This window comes from Panthera leo, chromosome A3 (assembly GCF_018350215.1).
Source record: "Panthera leo isolate Ple1 chromosome A3, P.leo_Ple1_pat1.1, whole genome shotgun sequence".
Classification (NCBI taxonomy): Eukaryota; Metazoa; Chordata; class Mammalia; order Carnivora; family Felidae; genus Panthera; species Panthera leo.
The window spans coordinates 51,421,331-51,438,263 of record NC_056681.1 but is presented as its reverse complement, the minus strand read 5'-3'; the positions used below and the strand labels follow the sequence as shown (position 1 = coordinate 51,438,263).

Sequence of the window (16,933 nt, the reverse complement as noted above, 5' to 3'; positions counted from 1 at the left end):
GGGCAGCGCACTGCAGGGAATCTTCCCGGTCGACCCCAGCCCACCGCCAAACTTCCCTGCTGCTCCCGGTCCTCCGTACGTACTTCCGTTGCTCTGACGCTCCCAGAAGCCGGGGCGTCGGGAGGCAGAGCGCGAATTCCCCTTCCTCTGCGTCTCCCGAGGAGAAATTGGAGCACGGTTCGCGAGACTGCGCCGCAGTGGGCGCGGCGCGGAGCCGGGTGCCCTGCGCGAGGGTGTGGGTCCGGCGGGCAGCGGCGCCAGCCTCGGACTAGCGACTCCGGGGAGGGCGGGTTGCCTCCGGGAGGAGTCTGAGCCGCCCCGGGGCGCCTCAGCCAACCCGAGCGCCTTCCTCTGCTGCTTGGCGGGGCGTCCCCGCACCCACACCCGCAGCTCCGGGCTTGTCACTTCTGCGCCGCCTGGAAAGGGGACCGAACCGGGAGCGCTCCGGGGAGTCGTCAAAGAGGATGCCTGGGTGTTGGCTCTGTTCCTAAGCTGCTTGCCGGCGCTGGCGAGGAAGGCAGTCGGGATAACACCGCCCAAACTTTCCTTCGCGCAGCGTCGGGAGGAAACCTCCTTCTCTGAGGTTCGCGGAGAGCCAGAAGGAAGACTCGGAGCTCCCGGAGGGGACGGGGCCGAGCCTGCGCAGGAGGGCGCGCTCGGAGTTCTTGGGAGCCCTAGACGTGCCCTAAGGGACAGGACTAGTTGTTGGCGTGCGCCCTAGTCTAAGGGAGGTCCGGCGGACGCAGCGTCTCCACTCCTGCGCCCCTCACTGACCGTGGCCTCTGCGCGCTCCCTGCGCACGTGCTCGCGGCCGGGGACGAGGAAGGTCCGGCGGAACCCGCTGGGGGCAGGGATTCGCGGGCAGGCCCAGGGCGCATGGAGGCGCCGCGGGGGCGGTGCGGCTCACCAGCTGTGCGGGGGAGCGCGCACGCTGCGCCCAGGCCTCCCCGGGGACCCGACCGGCCGCTCCCCGCACTTCCTGCCGCGGGGCTCCGGGCAGCGGGCGGTCACTCCGAGTGCAGTGCCCGCTGAGTGTCGTGCCTGGCGGTGTCCTGGACCCCCCGCGCGAGGCGGTGTGGACAAGCGGCGGGACAGGTGTAGCTCGCAGCCGCGGGCGCCGCGTTCCGAAGGACTGGGTGGGCTCGGCTGGAGGGGAGTTGGCTCCCGGGGCCCAGAACTCCGGTCTTTGCCGCGCAGGCCAGTCGGTGTGCTACTTTGTATCGCCGCGGCCGGAGCCTCGGGCCGCCAGTCGGGGTGAAGGAAGTCCTGGCGGAGCCCGGTTCCTCGGCGGCCGCCCAGGCGCGATCCTGATGCCCGCTGCCTGCGGCGGGCCCCGCTCCGGCCCCGGGACCTAGGCAGCTGCGCGCGGCCGCCGCCGGCGCCTCCCCCATGCTGCTCGGAGCGTCCTGGCTGTGCGCGTCCAAGGCGGCCGCCGCTGCTGCGCAGAGCGAGGGCGACGACGACAGGCCGGGTGAGCGGCGGCGGCGGCGGGCGGCGGCCACGGCCGCGGCGGCGGGTGAGGACATGGACGAGTCGTCGCTGCTGGACCTGCTGGAGTGCTCGGTGTGCCTGGAGCGGCTGGACACCACGGCCAAGGTGCTGCCGTGTCAGCACACCTTCTGCCGCCGCTGTCTGGAGAGCATCGTGTGCTCCCGCCACGAGCTGCGCTGCCCTGAGTGCCGCATCCTGGTCGGCTGCGGCGTGGACGAGCTGCCAGCCAACATCCTGCTGGTGCGCCTGCTGGACGGCATTCGCCAGCGGCCCCGCGCTGGTGCCAGCCCCGGCGGAAGCCCGCCCGCGCGCCCCGGCCCCGGCTCAGGGGCGACCTCGGCGCTCGCGGGTGGAGGGGGCAGCGCGGCGGGCAGCGCCCCGGGATCCCCGGTGTTTCTCTCTGCCGCGGCGGGCAGCGCCACCGCCAGCCTGCGTGAGCTGGCGACCGGCAGGAGTGCGCCCGTGGCAAAGGTGGGTATCTGCTTCGTGGTGTGGCGCCACAGTGTGTGTGTGTGGGGGGGGGAGGGGCCCGCGTGAGTATAGAGGGCAGTGATGAAGGGCAGGGAATACAAGAGGTGGCTTCACAGTGGACTTCGCCTTGCTCTTCTTTCTCCACCTTGTTTCCCTCCAGGGACTCTGTGAGTGTAACCCTTCAAGTCCTACTTGCCAACTCTTAGACACCCCCCCCCCCATCCTTCTCCCTCCCCTCTGGACCACTTGTCCGCACCAATGGTCCATCCATCCTCTCTCTTTGGAATCCCTTTTCGCACCACCTGCACTTGCTCTGTGACGGCATGCTGTCCTAGGGAACCTTGCCACCTGTTCATAAGTGGTGACACCTCATCCTCCCCCAGGGTGGGCACACCTTCCTGTCCCCTGCTAACCTTTAGTCCCTCCAGTCCCTCTGCTGGCAGGGTCTGTCTCCCCCCCCCCCCCTTAACTTTGCTGGGCCCTCCCATCTCCCCAGAAACAGTCTTCTTACCCTGGACCCCCAGACTGGCCCTCTGCACACCCTCTGCGGGCCCCTAAAGTTAGTGCTTAGTGGTTCCTGTGTTCTGGCCCTGCATGCCTGTCTGGCAAGGGGGGATTGGGCAGAGGGAATTGTGTGACGGGTTGGAGGAACATCAGTTACAAACTTCAGGTAATGGGAGGGAAGTTAACCTGGAAATGGAAGACATGTTTGGCCCAGCCCTTCTTGGACTTGGTCTGTCGGAAACCCTGGTCCTCTCTTGGGCTCTTAGGCACAGTTGCATTCCCAGGTGGGACATTATTTGAGGTTTTATTTTTTTTCCGACTACATTGTACAGCATTTTTCACTGTTTCTATTTTAGTGAAAGATTTTATCTTGGGGCTTCAGTGATTTGGTTTCAGAAGCTACTTAGAAGGTGTCATTTCACACGCTCTGCTACTATTATTTTTATGGAGGCAGGAGGATAGCTATGGGATGCTGGTTTAAGTGAGAAGCAAGATATTCATGTTTTATATTTTCTTTAAATATAGAAAAATACCATTTAAAGGTAAAAAACCACATTGTTGATCTATTGCAATTATCATTCATTTTAGAAAACACAACCTTATTTCTCTACTTTTGACCATTTAAGAAGCTGGTGGCTCATAAGTCATTGAAATAATTCTTCCAATATATATGACGCCAGGAAACTAGGAGAATTCTAACCATCTGAATTAGTACTACAACATCTTTGAGGTTAGGAATTTAAGCCCTTGGATGTTGAGCTTTAGAGGTAAATGCCATACTTTGCCAAACTGTGTTTCTCCTATGGATCAGGAAGAATGGGCATTCAAGAATAGTCAAGGAATGTTTATACCTGGGATCACTGCTGGACAGTAGTTAAGTAGTTTTTCTTTGGTTTTAATTGTGATTGAATATAGTTATGAGTGTGCTTGTTCCACATTTTCAAACTTTTCCTTCCTGTCCTTGCTGTTTTCATCTAAGGTATTATAATGAAAGGTCTATTTGCAGAATGGGCGGGTTACCCTCCTCCTCCTCAGAGAACTAAATGATTTTTGGAATGATGTTTCTAGTTAAACACTAGGACATTTTTTGATGGGCCGATATTTACAGATGTCTTCCCAACTCATTTTTATGTGAACTGTGTTTGATCAGGAGGTTAGGAGGTAACTTCTGACATTTGAAAGGCCAGAGGCAGCTCCTGGAACTCTGTGGCATTTGTAGCATTAAAAAAATTGTCAAAGAGGTTGAGCTTATAACTTTCAGCAATGACAGTAACAGGGAGTTAATTTTTTGTTGGCTGGTTTTTGGGGGTTTTGGTGGACTTTATTTATAAGAATATGTAGTAATCAGACTGATGATGGCTTTCTGAGCTTCAGGAAACTTTAGAACACCGCATCTTTCTTTTTGTTGCATTAACTGAGTGTAATCCTCACCCCTTTCTTCACAGGCCCACGTCATAAGGACTAAGTTTGGGTTTCAGGAAGAGTCTGAATGAAATCCAGTCTTATATTTTATCATTTTCAGAGAATGGAGGTGGAGATCATAGTATCTTCTGGCTTTTTACCCACTGATGTTAAAGTCAATGGGAGTCTTCTTGGGCAGCCAGAAGTCCTGCATATAGTGTTTCACTTTAAACAACCCTATACATTTGGCAGGCAAAGACTTCAGCTAAAAATTACTTCCAAGTAGGCTTTTGGTACTTTACTGTCTATTGGAATTACTTTGACTCCTCATAGCAAGGCTAAATGCTGGATGTTGCTTAAGAGATGGACACTTAGGTTATTATTCAGCAAAGACCATATATGCCTTAGTAGCAGGCTGACTGTAAATAAAAGACAGTCTTCAAGTTTCCTAGTGAGAAGCTCCTCAAACCTTTTGGGCCAACTGGGATATGTAAACATTGTAGGTATGCAGATAAACAAATGTCTGCTTAAATTGTGTATTTACATACAGTTAGACGTTGAGAATACATCACGTATAAACCGGATTGATTCTTGTTTGGTTCTCCTTGGAGTTCATGAAACAATTTTCCACATTCTTCACCTGCATCTTTTTTGTCTGGGTTTTGGTTATCAGTAGGGTCACTTGGAATCCTCTAGCCTGGTTAGCAGAACCTCCTCGCTCTGCTTACACCTGAGCCATTTGAGATGAAGCATTTAGGAATCAGGTAGTTATGCTACCCCTGGACATTTTATACCAGGTTACAAGTACCCGCTGCCTAAGGTTAGGACTCATGGTTTCTTTATTTGCCTGTTGGGAAATACTTGTTATGTGTTGCTTCTTAAAGTGATCTTTTGAGAAGTCCTGTTTTAACAGAAGTGTCCAACTACTGCAATTGCTCAATGTGTGCTAAGTTTCTTGGCCTAACTTGTTTCTGCTTTGTATTTACAGTTGTGTGAGGTGACCCCTGTAATACCCCCAGTGAGCATTCATTCAGGTGTTTCAGGGAAACGTGTTTTCCTAAAAGGGTTTTGCAGTTCCAAATTGAGTAATTTAAAGAGTACTTTTTCATATGCTTTCATAAGAACCCAAATGTGAGACAATTACAATTTTTTGAGTGATTTCTTTTTGGGGGGACCCCCTTGCCTTATATTTGGGCACACACAGAATTTACTGTGGACCTATACTGTGCCAATCACCATTCCAGGTGAACCAGACCAGAATGGGCTCCCCCTTCTCTCTCTTTTTTTTTGATGGGGGAAAGGGAAAGGGAAAGGAGAGGGAGAGAGAGAGGATCTTAAGCATGCTCCATGCCCAGTGGGCGGAACCTGATGTGGGGCTTGTTGTAGGGCTCTACTGTGGGGCTTGATCTCATGACTATGAGATCATGACTTGAACAGAAATCAAGAGTCAGTTGCTTAACCGACTGAGCCACCCAGGTGCCCTGAGCATGGGCTCTTTTTACAGAGCTGACATGAAGGGATTAGAAACCAGTCTGCCCTCTGCTCTCAGGAGGGTCCTGAGGGCACTGGATCAGTATTGAGCACAACTCTATGAAGGTGAAGAGGAAGAGCATTTTCACAAATTAGAGAACTGTAGAAAATTTGGGTAATGCTTTTGATGATATAAAACATAGGCGTTAGGAGCTGATTTGTCTGTATTGTATATCTTGAAGTACTTCGGGATATGTTTAAATTGGAATTCTGTATCTCTCAGCCAGTGTGACTGAGACCCTGTAGTGGGAAAAGCCTAATAAACTGGAGAATCATACAAGTGATATCTATTAAACATTTTATTTTAAAAACATATATATGTGTTCATCATTTTTTTGGATGCAGGGCTAAGGACTTGTCTTTGAGTTCTGAGATGACTTAAACCATAGCCACAGTTTACTTTTTGTTATTTTCAAATGGAGAACAAAGAGACTTTCTAAGAATTCTGAGTGGAGCACCTTCTAGATTTTAAGTAATTCCCACTTAATGTTGTATGGTTTAGTTTACGCCCAATTTGACGATTTTAAAGTGGTCCGTCTTTGGTGAGTGTTTCCGAGTCACTGTGTTTTTCCAAGCAGTGACTTCCTTTGTGCAAAACGTCTTTTGTTTGTATAACATTTTGTTATCAGTACACTTGCATAAACATGGTTAGGACTCAAGACCATGAATTCCAGGTAAGCACAAACCTCCCTGGGCAAGAGTGAGGGCCTGGACCAGCAGGGGGCCAAGCTGAGCCTTCCAAGGAGTTGGGTGCCTTTGGCCGTCCTATGGAGGAGATGGGGAGTTAACCAGTCCAGCTGGTCAGCTCTCTGGAGGCCAATTCAGAGAGTGTCTGTGGTATCTGGAAGCAAGTCAGCGTGTTCTTTAGTCGTTAACATTTGGGCAGCTTATGCTTGAGATTTTCTATTTGAACAATTACTGAGTGCCTACCATGTGCTGGGCACTTTGGCATATGTCATTTATAGAAAGTTCTCCATAATCCTGTGAGGTGTGGTGGGTGGCATAATTAACCAAGAGGGATTGATATATGGGCAAAATGGCCAAGTCAGAGAGCCAGGAAGTGTTGGATTCAGGGTACGTTCTCAGGCTCCATTCCTTTCTGTTCTGCTCGGCTGTATCATTGGGCTTTTGTTGTTTGGTCTTGGAAGTAATAAGGATTCCAGAGGAAAAGTCTCAGTGCCTGGAGGCCCTCACAAAAAAGCCAGACAGCTCACAGGACAGCAGACAAGAGGTTGACTTGTGGTCCCCGTGGTGACAAGTGCAGACACCAGCCTTTGGAGACATGACAGATGAGTCACAGTGAAGTCCTTTTCGGGCCTGTTTTCAGCAGGCTGCTGGGTGTGGAAACAGCACCCCTGAGACTTACAGCAGTGTTGTGTTTCAGTTTGTGGCCAGTTAGTGAATATTCTAAAGTTACCATTCATTGAGTACCTGCTGTGTGCCAGGCGTTCACTGAGTGTCTGCATTCCTGGGGTTGAGTCAGGCGATTGAAGTGCATCTCACCTGTTCTGTACTAGAGCTCGGCGAGGTAGCCAGTTACAGAGATGGGGAAGCAGAAGTGCCAAGATTTCCTTGCTCAGAGACACACAGTGAATGGGAGCATACTAGAAAGGTGAGCTTTGGACTGACGGGCTAACCGTCATGGTTAGAGGAGTCCTCTGGCTCTGTAACAGGCCCAGTTAATTAGAGACCATGGTCTCAAACTTAAGTAGCACTCACTTCTTAGATCCATCTGCTGCCTAGCTGCAAATGCTCTTCCAGTTTGAGGCTGTCATCTTATAAACCCAGGCTCTGGGTCTTATGGGCAGTTAGCAGGAACTGTGCAGAGTGGTGTGTGGTCCTGAGGAAAGAACATCATATCAGAACATCACAGACAGCCCTATATAAATGACATAAACAGTAAATCTGGAATCTGAGTGGTTTGTAATGGCCATCTGGGTGGCTCTGTTCTCTCCTTAGGGATGCAGAATCATCCATCCTTCTGCTCTGCCGCCATGTTGGTCCCATCCCAGCACTTTCCCCTCTCTGCAAACTGGGTCTCAAGATAGTTGCAATGGCCTCAGGCATCATATCCTCATGACAAGACTTAGTAACATAAAGGAGGCTTTCTTCCCCTTATGTTTGCTCTAGACCACTCTCACACACTTCCAGCATTGCATCCCGGGCTGGTGCCTTGGTCAGCCACAGCTCAGCCAGGAGCATGGCACACAGGATCAGCTTCCCCTCCTGGGACTGAGGCCCACTGCATTCCCTGTGCATGTGGCTGCAGACAGGGCAGATCCCTGGGCTTCATGGAGTCCTGTGAGGAAGAAGGACAGGGGTAGAGCACAGGGGTGGGGAGCCCTGGCACAGGTGGATTTATCCTGCGTTCCTCACTTTCTCACCATGTGCCTCTGGGCAAAGGTTTAGCTTTTCTGAGCCTTCTTATTACTGAGAGGATCCTGTCTGCTTTATCAGATAAATAAGATGATGTGCCTGCAGTGCCTAGCACACATAATTGGCTGTCATTTCAGTGCCTGCTACTGATACAAAAACCTTAAACTTATGTATCACCAATGAGGCACACTTCACAAGGCCCACTTCCTGCTAATAGATTCTTTTTATATGGTATCCTAAGTGTGTGTGTGTGTGTGTGTGTGTGTGTGTGTGTGTGTCTGATATGATGCTATGCCTTCAGATTCAAAGTTGGCCTGTCACCGTGACTGGATTGTTGAGCATTGGTGGGCGTCTAAGCCAAGTGCTTGAATCTGTTTGTTTCACCTTTTAAATTGCTTCTAAGTTTTATCTTTGTTATCACAGGTAGTGTTCCTGATCCTTACAAGCTTCATTAAAGTGAAAAGAAGAAAAAACCCAAACTATAATCTGTTTTAGGAAAGGTGGCAGGGGAGAATAATCCCACCCAGTTGCAGATATAGCTGGTTGGCAGGCTCTCCTGAAAACCGAGCACACCTCCTTAATCTGTAGGACACAATAGCTTGTCTACAACTGCCTGGAATTAGGCTGCTCGGTGCGGTTGAGCTGAGCAGAATTATATCCAATTGTTCCTTCGTTCCGGCTGTTGAGAGCCTGCTTGCTTGCCGGAGCATGACGAAATCGGGTCTCAATTATGCACTTGTTTCAAGTGTGTATTTCAGTTCAATCTGTATTTAATCTCGATTTTTTGCAGTTAACACGCTCTTTTTAGAGGTACCTTTCTGAAAGAAAACATCGGCAAGATTTAGTTAGGGGGAAATGCTCTCTATAGCACCAGTCTTCAGAGGCCAAGGTCAGTTTTTATCAGATTTGCCTTGCTCGGAAGATCTTCGTATTTGATGAATTAGAAATGCATGCTCGATGGGTATCCTATTGGAATTCTAATTAACCTTAAAAGAATAAGGTGTCAAGCTGAAGGTGTTGGCAATGGTGAATGGTTTAAACATTGTGCTAGCACACTACCGTGTGGGGCTCCCTTTTCCCACTGAGTGGAACTTAGAATAAAAAAGCATATAAAGTAGTAACACAATTTGGATTCTGCTCACAGATGGCTGCCTTTTTGGGCCCTTGATGGCTTATGGGTATTTAGAGATGCAGTTGCCCTTTGGGAGACCTGAAAGAGCATCTGAGAGGAGTTGCTTTGGTGGGTTGTTTCGCTCCTCTGGCACACATGTTTACGTTGTTAACGGATACGATGGTTATCTGCAAACAGGAAGATATTATGATATTTGCATTTCTGCTTAATGGAATGTGTGCGTAATGCTCATGTGAATTTATATGAGTTTAAATGAATTAGGATTTGCTACAGGAATTCAGGTCAATAGAAGTGGTGAGAGATTTTAAGAACACACTGGCACCAGGAGCAGATGTAACTGTTCTGGAGCCCAGAGCTTGTTCTCAACAGTGCTCAGATGGAAGGAGGCCTCCAGCGGCACTGGGGGTTCGTGGCAAGGCTGTCACAGTAGTTCAAGAAATAGGAGAATGTGCATTCTCTCCCCCATTATTGAACACTTTTTTGAGCACCTACTATGTACCAGGCACTACAGTAATACTTGGGGTAAAAAACTGTATTGATGGTCAGAAAGTTGCACAGAATTTGCTTTCATCTCACCAGCAAATGGAACACCAAGCTCATTTTCAAAACAGCACAGGAACCTTGGCACCAACAGCTACTGTGCCTTCTTAGATGGATAAACCCCCAAGACTGCAGCACCACCTTATCCCTAATGGTTGAGAAATTTCTAAGAAATATTTACTGTTTATGGATAAACCATTGGATTCCTTAACTCTTTATAATTGTACTTTGAATTCTGCATAACTGAAAAACCACACCTATTTCCCCTTCCCAAGAGTGGCAAAAGGTAACTAAAGCCAGATGTGTTTGTGCGAGATGAAGTGTGCAGGGCATCAAGAATGGCACAGGCACACAGCCTTTGCTAAGTCACATCACCTTAAAACAGATAACTAGTGAGACTCCCTTTATTTACTAACTTCATGATGCCTGTGGGTTAATTTTGTCACTAGCAGTGATTATATGGACCAAGTTTGTAGTCTACAGATGTGCAGAATGAAAGGTAGATGCTTCCAAAGAAGAGACAGCTCTTCTTTTGCTGAGAAGCAGTGGCCTTGTGCCTTCTGTGGCTGCATTTTGTATTTTATGGTTCTTATAGATTTGGAAATTTATCTGGAGTTGCCATCTGACAAATTAAGCTTTGGCGTATGCTCTGTGAAGCAGTTTTCCTGGAGTTAACATCTCGAATGAGGTGACAGAGCTTGGATTCTGAGGAGGACTTGTACCCCTGTGGTCGGACCTTACCAGGGGGGACACAACTTCAGATATCAGTAGGCTGTTTGACAGTGGATTGAAACTCTTCAGTTTTGTACGGAGCCCTTCACCAGAGACAGCGGGCCACTTCCTGGACACGTGACCCTGGAGCTGATGAGGGGCTAGGCAGCAGGGGCAGCACTATCCGTGTTGGATGTATGTGATGTGCATTCATGGGCTGATGGAAGCTGTTTGTTTCAAATACGGTGGCTCCGAAGAAACAGAGTACTTTATTGACCAGAGGTAGTGACCCATACAATGTTAAAACTCAGATGACAAGGCAGAGGTAAAGAGTACAGGCTGGAGGAAGGCTTTCCATTTAAAGCCGGGCCAGGCCTCCCCACTGCTGCCCTTCCAGTACAGTGTCCTCTCTAAGGGCCCCGAGCCAATGTGCGTGATGCATGATGCTCTGTCCCGGCATCAGCCACTGCTGCCTATTTCAATTTGTTCCTTGTGAACCACTGTTCTGTTCAAGGTCCTTTTCCATACTGACGTTCTTCCATTTTCCACAAATTTCAGCAATTTCTTGCAAATTAAAAAATTTGTCTTAATTTAAATGTTGTGGGACATAGAATTTTGTTTATTGTTCCAGAAAAAGGCATATGCACTGTACATGGGGTTAATAGCCTGTCTGTGAAGTGTGGTTGATATTAATTGTAGCATTTTCTCTGTGTCTCCAAGCTAATCAGTGAATCAGATTTGACCACCCAGTGCTTATAGTCTGGCCCTGGTGTACCAGTTTCCCACCTAATGCCTTATTTGTTGTAACAACCTCATGGGCTTAGAAACCTTTTCTTACATAACTCTGAGCTGTCTATCTGAGGTTTTTTACAAACTGAACAACCCCTAAAATAGCCCTGACAGCCAGGCCCTCTGTGGGTGGTCCTGGGGGCCAAGGGGACTTCAAATGCCCCCTGCCCAGAGGAAACTGGGGAATCGGGTGGCTTCTGGGTTGCTGTGGGCAGCTTACATGTCCATATGGTAGGGATTGCTGTATGCGAGGTGGTGATCCAGGTCTCAGACAACTTCATCCGGGTGAAAAGCTGTCCATCAGCAATCCAACCTACTGAAGCCCAAACCTCTGCACACCCTATCTTTTGTCTCTTCCATATATTTTCTGATTCCATTTTTATTTCCTCAAGCTGTTTTCAGTGTTCTTTCTTCACTGTTCCTTTCTGTGGGCTGCGTGTTTTCCTGACAATTACTGCTTTGTTGGCCCTTTAAAGTTTGGATCATCTGGCTTCCCAGAGGCAACAGTTAGTCATGGTGTCTCTGTTCCTCTTCCTCTGGCTTTGTTAGTGATTAACAGGTTCTCCTCAACACTGAAATGGCTCAAAGGTGGGACATGAATGCCTTGCAGCCTTTGGCACTTGCCTTCCTTCCTGAATGCTTGGGACCAGACGTGGATCTGATCCTCGGGCTGCAGAGATCACCAGTGTGCATCCTGGCAGGTTCTTTACAGGTGCATACAGAAACCTGCTGTGGATTTAGGGTGCTGGTCCCAGGAACATTTGGGGATGTCCGTGCATCTTGGGAGGAGGGTTAGGCTTCTAAGTCAGCATCTCTCCAGAGACAGCAAAATGCTCATTTGCTCAGCTCTGGGGAATGGGACTCCTGAAAGCATCCGTGGGAGGTCAGACCTGGAGAGAGAGAGAGGAGAGTTCACAGGGGCCATGCAGGCCGAGAGGAGACATCCAGAGCAGTTGTTGCAGCTCAGCAAGGTAGGAGCTCCTCTTCTTCTGTGCCTTCTGTGCCTCCGGGCCACTATGGCTCTCAGGTGTGCTCATGCTGAGGACAAGGGTGTCCTGTTCTGTGTAGGGTTGGTGCCTGGGAACGAGGACACCTTCTTTTTGATTGCTTCACCATCACGTGGTGTTCGGTTGGCAGCAGTTTTGCCTCTGGATGAACAGACACATTTTGGTGTCCACAGTGGGGAATGTTCCTGGCCATGCTCTGTGGGACACACCCAACGAGGTCATGCTACCCTGAGAGGTGGCCTCATGTAGCGGGCTGGAAGCTTCTCTCTTTGAGACTCCCAAAGTAGCACGCACATACCTTCCCTGCTTTTACCTGGAAAAGCCACATGGGGAACTTTCTCTGCCTTGTCACCTCTGCCTCCTGGGCCCTGCTAGGTCTTTCTTGAGTTCCTGGGGTTTCTCAGATGTGTTCCCTAAGGGCACCTCTGGTGTCTTGCTCTGGCCTCCTATAGGGTCCCCACCCCACTGCTGCCTCGTGGGAAAGCTGCTGCTTGCTAGGTGGTATATTCCAGCCCACTGTGCTGAATTGCCAGCCTGTTCCAAGTCCCCTCTGGGTGGACTCTTGTACCTTCAGACTCGGTAACCTGTGTATCCCTATTTCTTTGCTAGCTGCCCCCTTCCCTTCCACACCCTTCCTGCTGTGTGCTTTCCAACAACAGGTGTTTATCTGAGGTCTTGTGTTATCTTCTTAAAAACTTACATGAATGTTATTCTAGAATATGCTTCCTCTGATTTTCATATAAAACCATGGAGTTTTCTCCTCAGGCTTAGAATCAAATGGGTTTCCTGTGACCTTTACAGCCCTGGCCCACCCCAGCTGGCTCCATGGGTTCTGCAGCTCGTCAGACACAGCTGTGGGGGGCTGGATGCCACTGAGCAGAGTGGAGTGTACTGGCTTACCACAGCAGGAGAGGGCTGCCGCACAAAGGGCTTCTCTGAAGATGAGTAGGCAGTCTCTCCCATCACCTGACTGACAGTGGTGTCCCCTGAAGGAGGGTTTAGATGTGACTTTTGTTGTGGGCTTGTCCCATTTTCAGAAGCCCTCCTTCCTTTTGTGTGTGAAGAGCTGTCTTTGTCCTCGTTACACCACATGGAGCGTGGCCTTCATTCTGGAGTGTGGTCTGGCTACAGTTTATTTTCCAATAGTTGGTGTTTGGCCTTACCTGAGAAGTAATCGTGGATCGTTGCTGAGTGAAGGACATGCCGTGGCTTGTCAGCAACTGTGAGGGAAAGGTGGCTGTCATTTGGGAATGTTTTCACTTTATAGATGTAAGTGGGAAATCTTCTGTCAGGTTGAGGAATTTTCAAGCGTGTCTGTTTTCAAGGTGACAATTGTCATGTTGTCAGATGCAGCAAGGAGGTGTTACAATGGAGTGTCGAGGACTCAGAGGTGGCATCCTGGCTGGTGGAGGATGGCCTGGTATGGCAGAGCAGGAGAAAGTGCCACAGGAGTGGTCATGTTCTTGGTGGGGACACAGGGGTGGGGGGGGGGCACACCATGATGGCTGCAGGATGTCCCAGGCAGTGCTTGGTGGTGATGTTGATGTTTATTTTAGTGATTCCTTCTATGACGTCAAGGTGTCCACTAAAAACAAATGGGCAGTTAGAAGGAGTCTTATTTGGAAACAAATTTAAATCAAAAGTGAGTCAACTTAAAGAACCTCATTAAGTAAATATTGTGACAATGAGGCATGGATGACTGTAGTTTGGATAAAAACTGCCTCAAGTCACAGAATAAGCAGACTTTGTTTTCCTGGAGCATCTTGATGTTTACCTTTTCCACCCCTAGTTTTCTCTGAGTCTCTGGGGCCCGGGCAGCAGATTTATAAGATGGAGAAGGTTGGGTGAGGTGAATATGGGAGACAGGGACCGCATTTGATGCTTGGAAGCCAACTTTTGGAAAGATAGTTTAAAATTGTTTTTCAACTCAAATAGCAAGTGTGACCAGCTTAGTCTTTGGGGTTTATTTTGGGCTGAAATATAAATGGGGCAGGGAGGGTTAAGAGTGCCATGTGTCCCTGGGATCCTCATGCTTGCTGAGCTGGGGGTCCAAGCTGGGCCATCTTTATGCCCATCTGCTGCGTGTGGCACCTACCTGGCACAGAGTCCTCTCCATGCCCATTTGAACCACTCAGGCACCACACTGGTACCCAAATTTGGCAAAGTGTGACCATAGGAGAAAGTGACACAGGATTCAGAACCAAGAGATACGCAGGGTAAAGGAAATGGTCAAAATAGGCTCTCCTACCATCCTTATTCCTGGAGCTGCAGGGCTCACCTCAGGGCAGACAGCTCTCTGCACTCTGGTTCTCAGTCTCAGGCTCACAGGTCACACTCTGGGTTCATGGCAGGACTGTCTGAGTAAGCTCATGATGGATGCTGAACCCAGAGGGCCTGACCTAGTATTGTTGTCTTATAGGGTTTGGGATCCTTTTTGATTTGCCTTAATCAGCTCTGTCTGGGTCACCAAGTTTTGTCATTACTTTCTCAGAAGGCACAGTTAACTTCATTTCTGCTTCTCAGAGGGCACCAAACCCAGCTCCTCTTACACTGGGCCAGCTCCCTTGTGGCCATACTCCCTGCTGCTGCTCTTGCCAGTCTGCTTGTGCCTGTGGCTGAAATAACTATCCCTACATGCTGTTTTGTCATCATAGGTCCCTTGACTCTTCCTTGGGGCCAGGTTCTAGGTCCTGTGGTCTTATTTCTGCCTGACCCACAGCTCCATGGCCCTGTAGCCCATGCCTGCTCTCTCATCTGTGCACAGCCAGTTCTCTTCTCCCATTTTCTCTGTGCTTACACAAGACTCAGCACCTTCTTTGTCATTGATTGAAGGTAGTCCATCCCTGAAGGACCGACACCCCTTCCTCCATCCTTCTCCTTTGGACACTATGGAGAAGCCTGTCATCACATTGTCCGTGTATGCTTCCTTATGTGTCTTCTCCCTACCATGATGTTCTGGGGGCTGTCCTATGCTACTCCTCTTCATCTCCCTGGTGCTGACCACACGTTACTGAGGGACCCTTTGCACTTCTCCAAGCCACATTTTTCTATGTTCTCATTGCATGTCCAGAGCTCTTCTAGAATTTATTCTCTGGTTATTTTTTAGGTCTTGAGTTTTTTCACCCATGCAGGTGTTCATCAGGGTTCATCATAATTTGATCAGGGTCAGGACCACATCTTGCATTGAGTCTGAACCCCCTGTGTAGGAGCGGGACTTCAGTAGTGGTCTTGGTGTTGGGTCGTTGGTTCTTGTGTGGTACTAGATGGCAATGCTTCTGAAAGAAAAGCCATGAAAGAATAGAGGAGCTGTGGAGGGCTGCATAGGGCCATGGGCAGGCCTGGAGCCTTGGGACCCAGGTGTCTGGACTCGTTCTCCTCCCCACATATCTTAGCAGCATGCTGGTGAACCAGCGATTGGGCATGTGATATGACCCATGTGCTGCAGGGTCCTCATCTGTATGGTGGGGACCAAGAAGAGCATCTAGCACCTCGAAGGACTGTAAGCTGAATGAGTTCATACCTGAAACATTTGAAGACAAGGACTAGCGGTATGGTAGGAATTTAATAAATGTGGGCTGTCATTACTATTAGTATTCTTGAGCTTTGAGTTTTCATAATAAAAAGTGATAGAATGGATGAATCCCCAACAAAGTTGGGCTGGGACCCTAAGGAAGGACATGGGGGGCATGGGTTGGGGGACACTGCAGAGTCTACATTTGTGTCTCTTTTCTGCAATCCTTTCTTTCCAAAATTTTAGATAACCCTTTTGTCTAGTTCTGGATTATCCACCAGTGTCAGACATTTTAGGGTGTTCAAGGTAAAGTAGTGTTCTTGTTAGCTGCCATTTCTCACATTCCCACCACCACCACCACCTGGATGCTCCCACAGCCACCAGCCCCTGGGAAGGGGGATCCAGAGGCCATGCTCATGCAGAGGAGTTGGTGGCTGCAGGGCAGAAGATGGGTCCTGCTGTGTGCTTAGCCTCTGACGTCTGTCTGCCCTGGACAAGCCATGCATGTCTCCATAGGAGCTTCACTGTGGCCTTTTGAGGGTCACACGTTGGCTGGTAGCCTTTCTAAGTGAGTAGGAGACCCAGCATTTCCCTCCCTGTCTCTCAGGAGGTCTTGGGGGGCTGTGTCTTCTCTCAAGCCTTCTATGGCTCAGGGCCTCTGCTGCCACAGAATTAATTCACTTCCCACGGTCCTGCTGGATGCTCTGTGGAGAATCTCCCGAAAGGCATTGACCCAAGGGTTTATTGAGGATAATGGGCACTGAGAGGCTTCATGAAACCTCGCTGCCAGCCCCATCATGCAGAGCAGCCTTCTGTGTTTACAGTCCTTGATGCCACCATCCTCCCTGTCAGAGCTTCCCTGATCCCTCTGCCATCCTCCGTGTTCCAGAGAGCCCTCTGCCCTGCCTGCTCCCCACCTTCCCCTCCAGTCTCAATGGCCTGTTAGTAAGCCCTGCTAGTGGTTAATGCTTTATCTCCTCTCCTCTTGGTGCCTTCCCTGGGGCCTCACCTCCAATTCAATGGCCTCTGGGGCTTTCTCCTCAGCAAAAACTCTTCCCTCCCTCACAGCTATTCAGACAAGCTCTTCCCCTCTCTGTCTCTATTCCTTCTCCCCTGCCCCCAGCCCCCATAACCCTGGAGTGAGTCACAGAATGAGTTTTCTTTTTCTTCTAAGGAGAGAGATGTTGGCTGGCACCTTCCTAGAGGTGCCTGGGAGCAATGGCAAGAATACTTGTTTCTTGGAATCACAACTGCCAGTGGCTACTGGGAGTTTGTTAGAAGGGATTAAACATGGGGAGACTGTGCTGCGCACTCTGAGAGTATATCGGCATGACCCGAACACCTCTCAGGCCAATATTGGATCTGTGCATTGACAAGCAGCCTCACTGTCACTAGGGCCAAGTGAAGGCAGTTCCTGAATGGCCACTTCCATGTGCTGTTGGCACAGTACACACACACTAGATCTGTGTG

General features: G+C 49.7%; 1 protein-coding gene across 1 annotated transcript in view; it reads left to right on the top strand.

Moving 5' to 3' along the window:
- The first annotated feature begins 988 nt into the window (after window positions 1-988).
- Window positions 989-16,933, top strand: part of SH3RF3 (SH3 domain containing ring finger 3) — a 371,367-nt gene continuing 355,422 nt past the window's right edge. Inside the window, exon 1 of the mRNA XM_042931821.1 lies at window positions 989-1,962. Coding sequence (XP_042787755.1) covers window positions 1,390-1,962 — 573 coding nt within the window. The 5' untranslated portion in view covers window positions 989-1,389. The remainder of the gene's footprint in view (window positions 1,963-16,933) is intronic.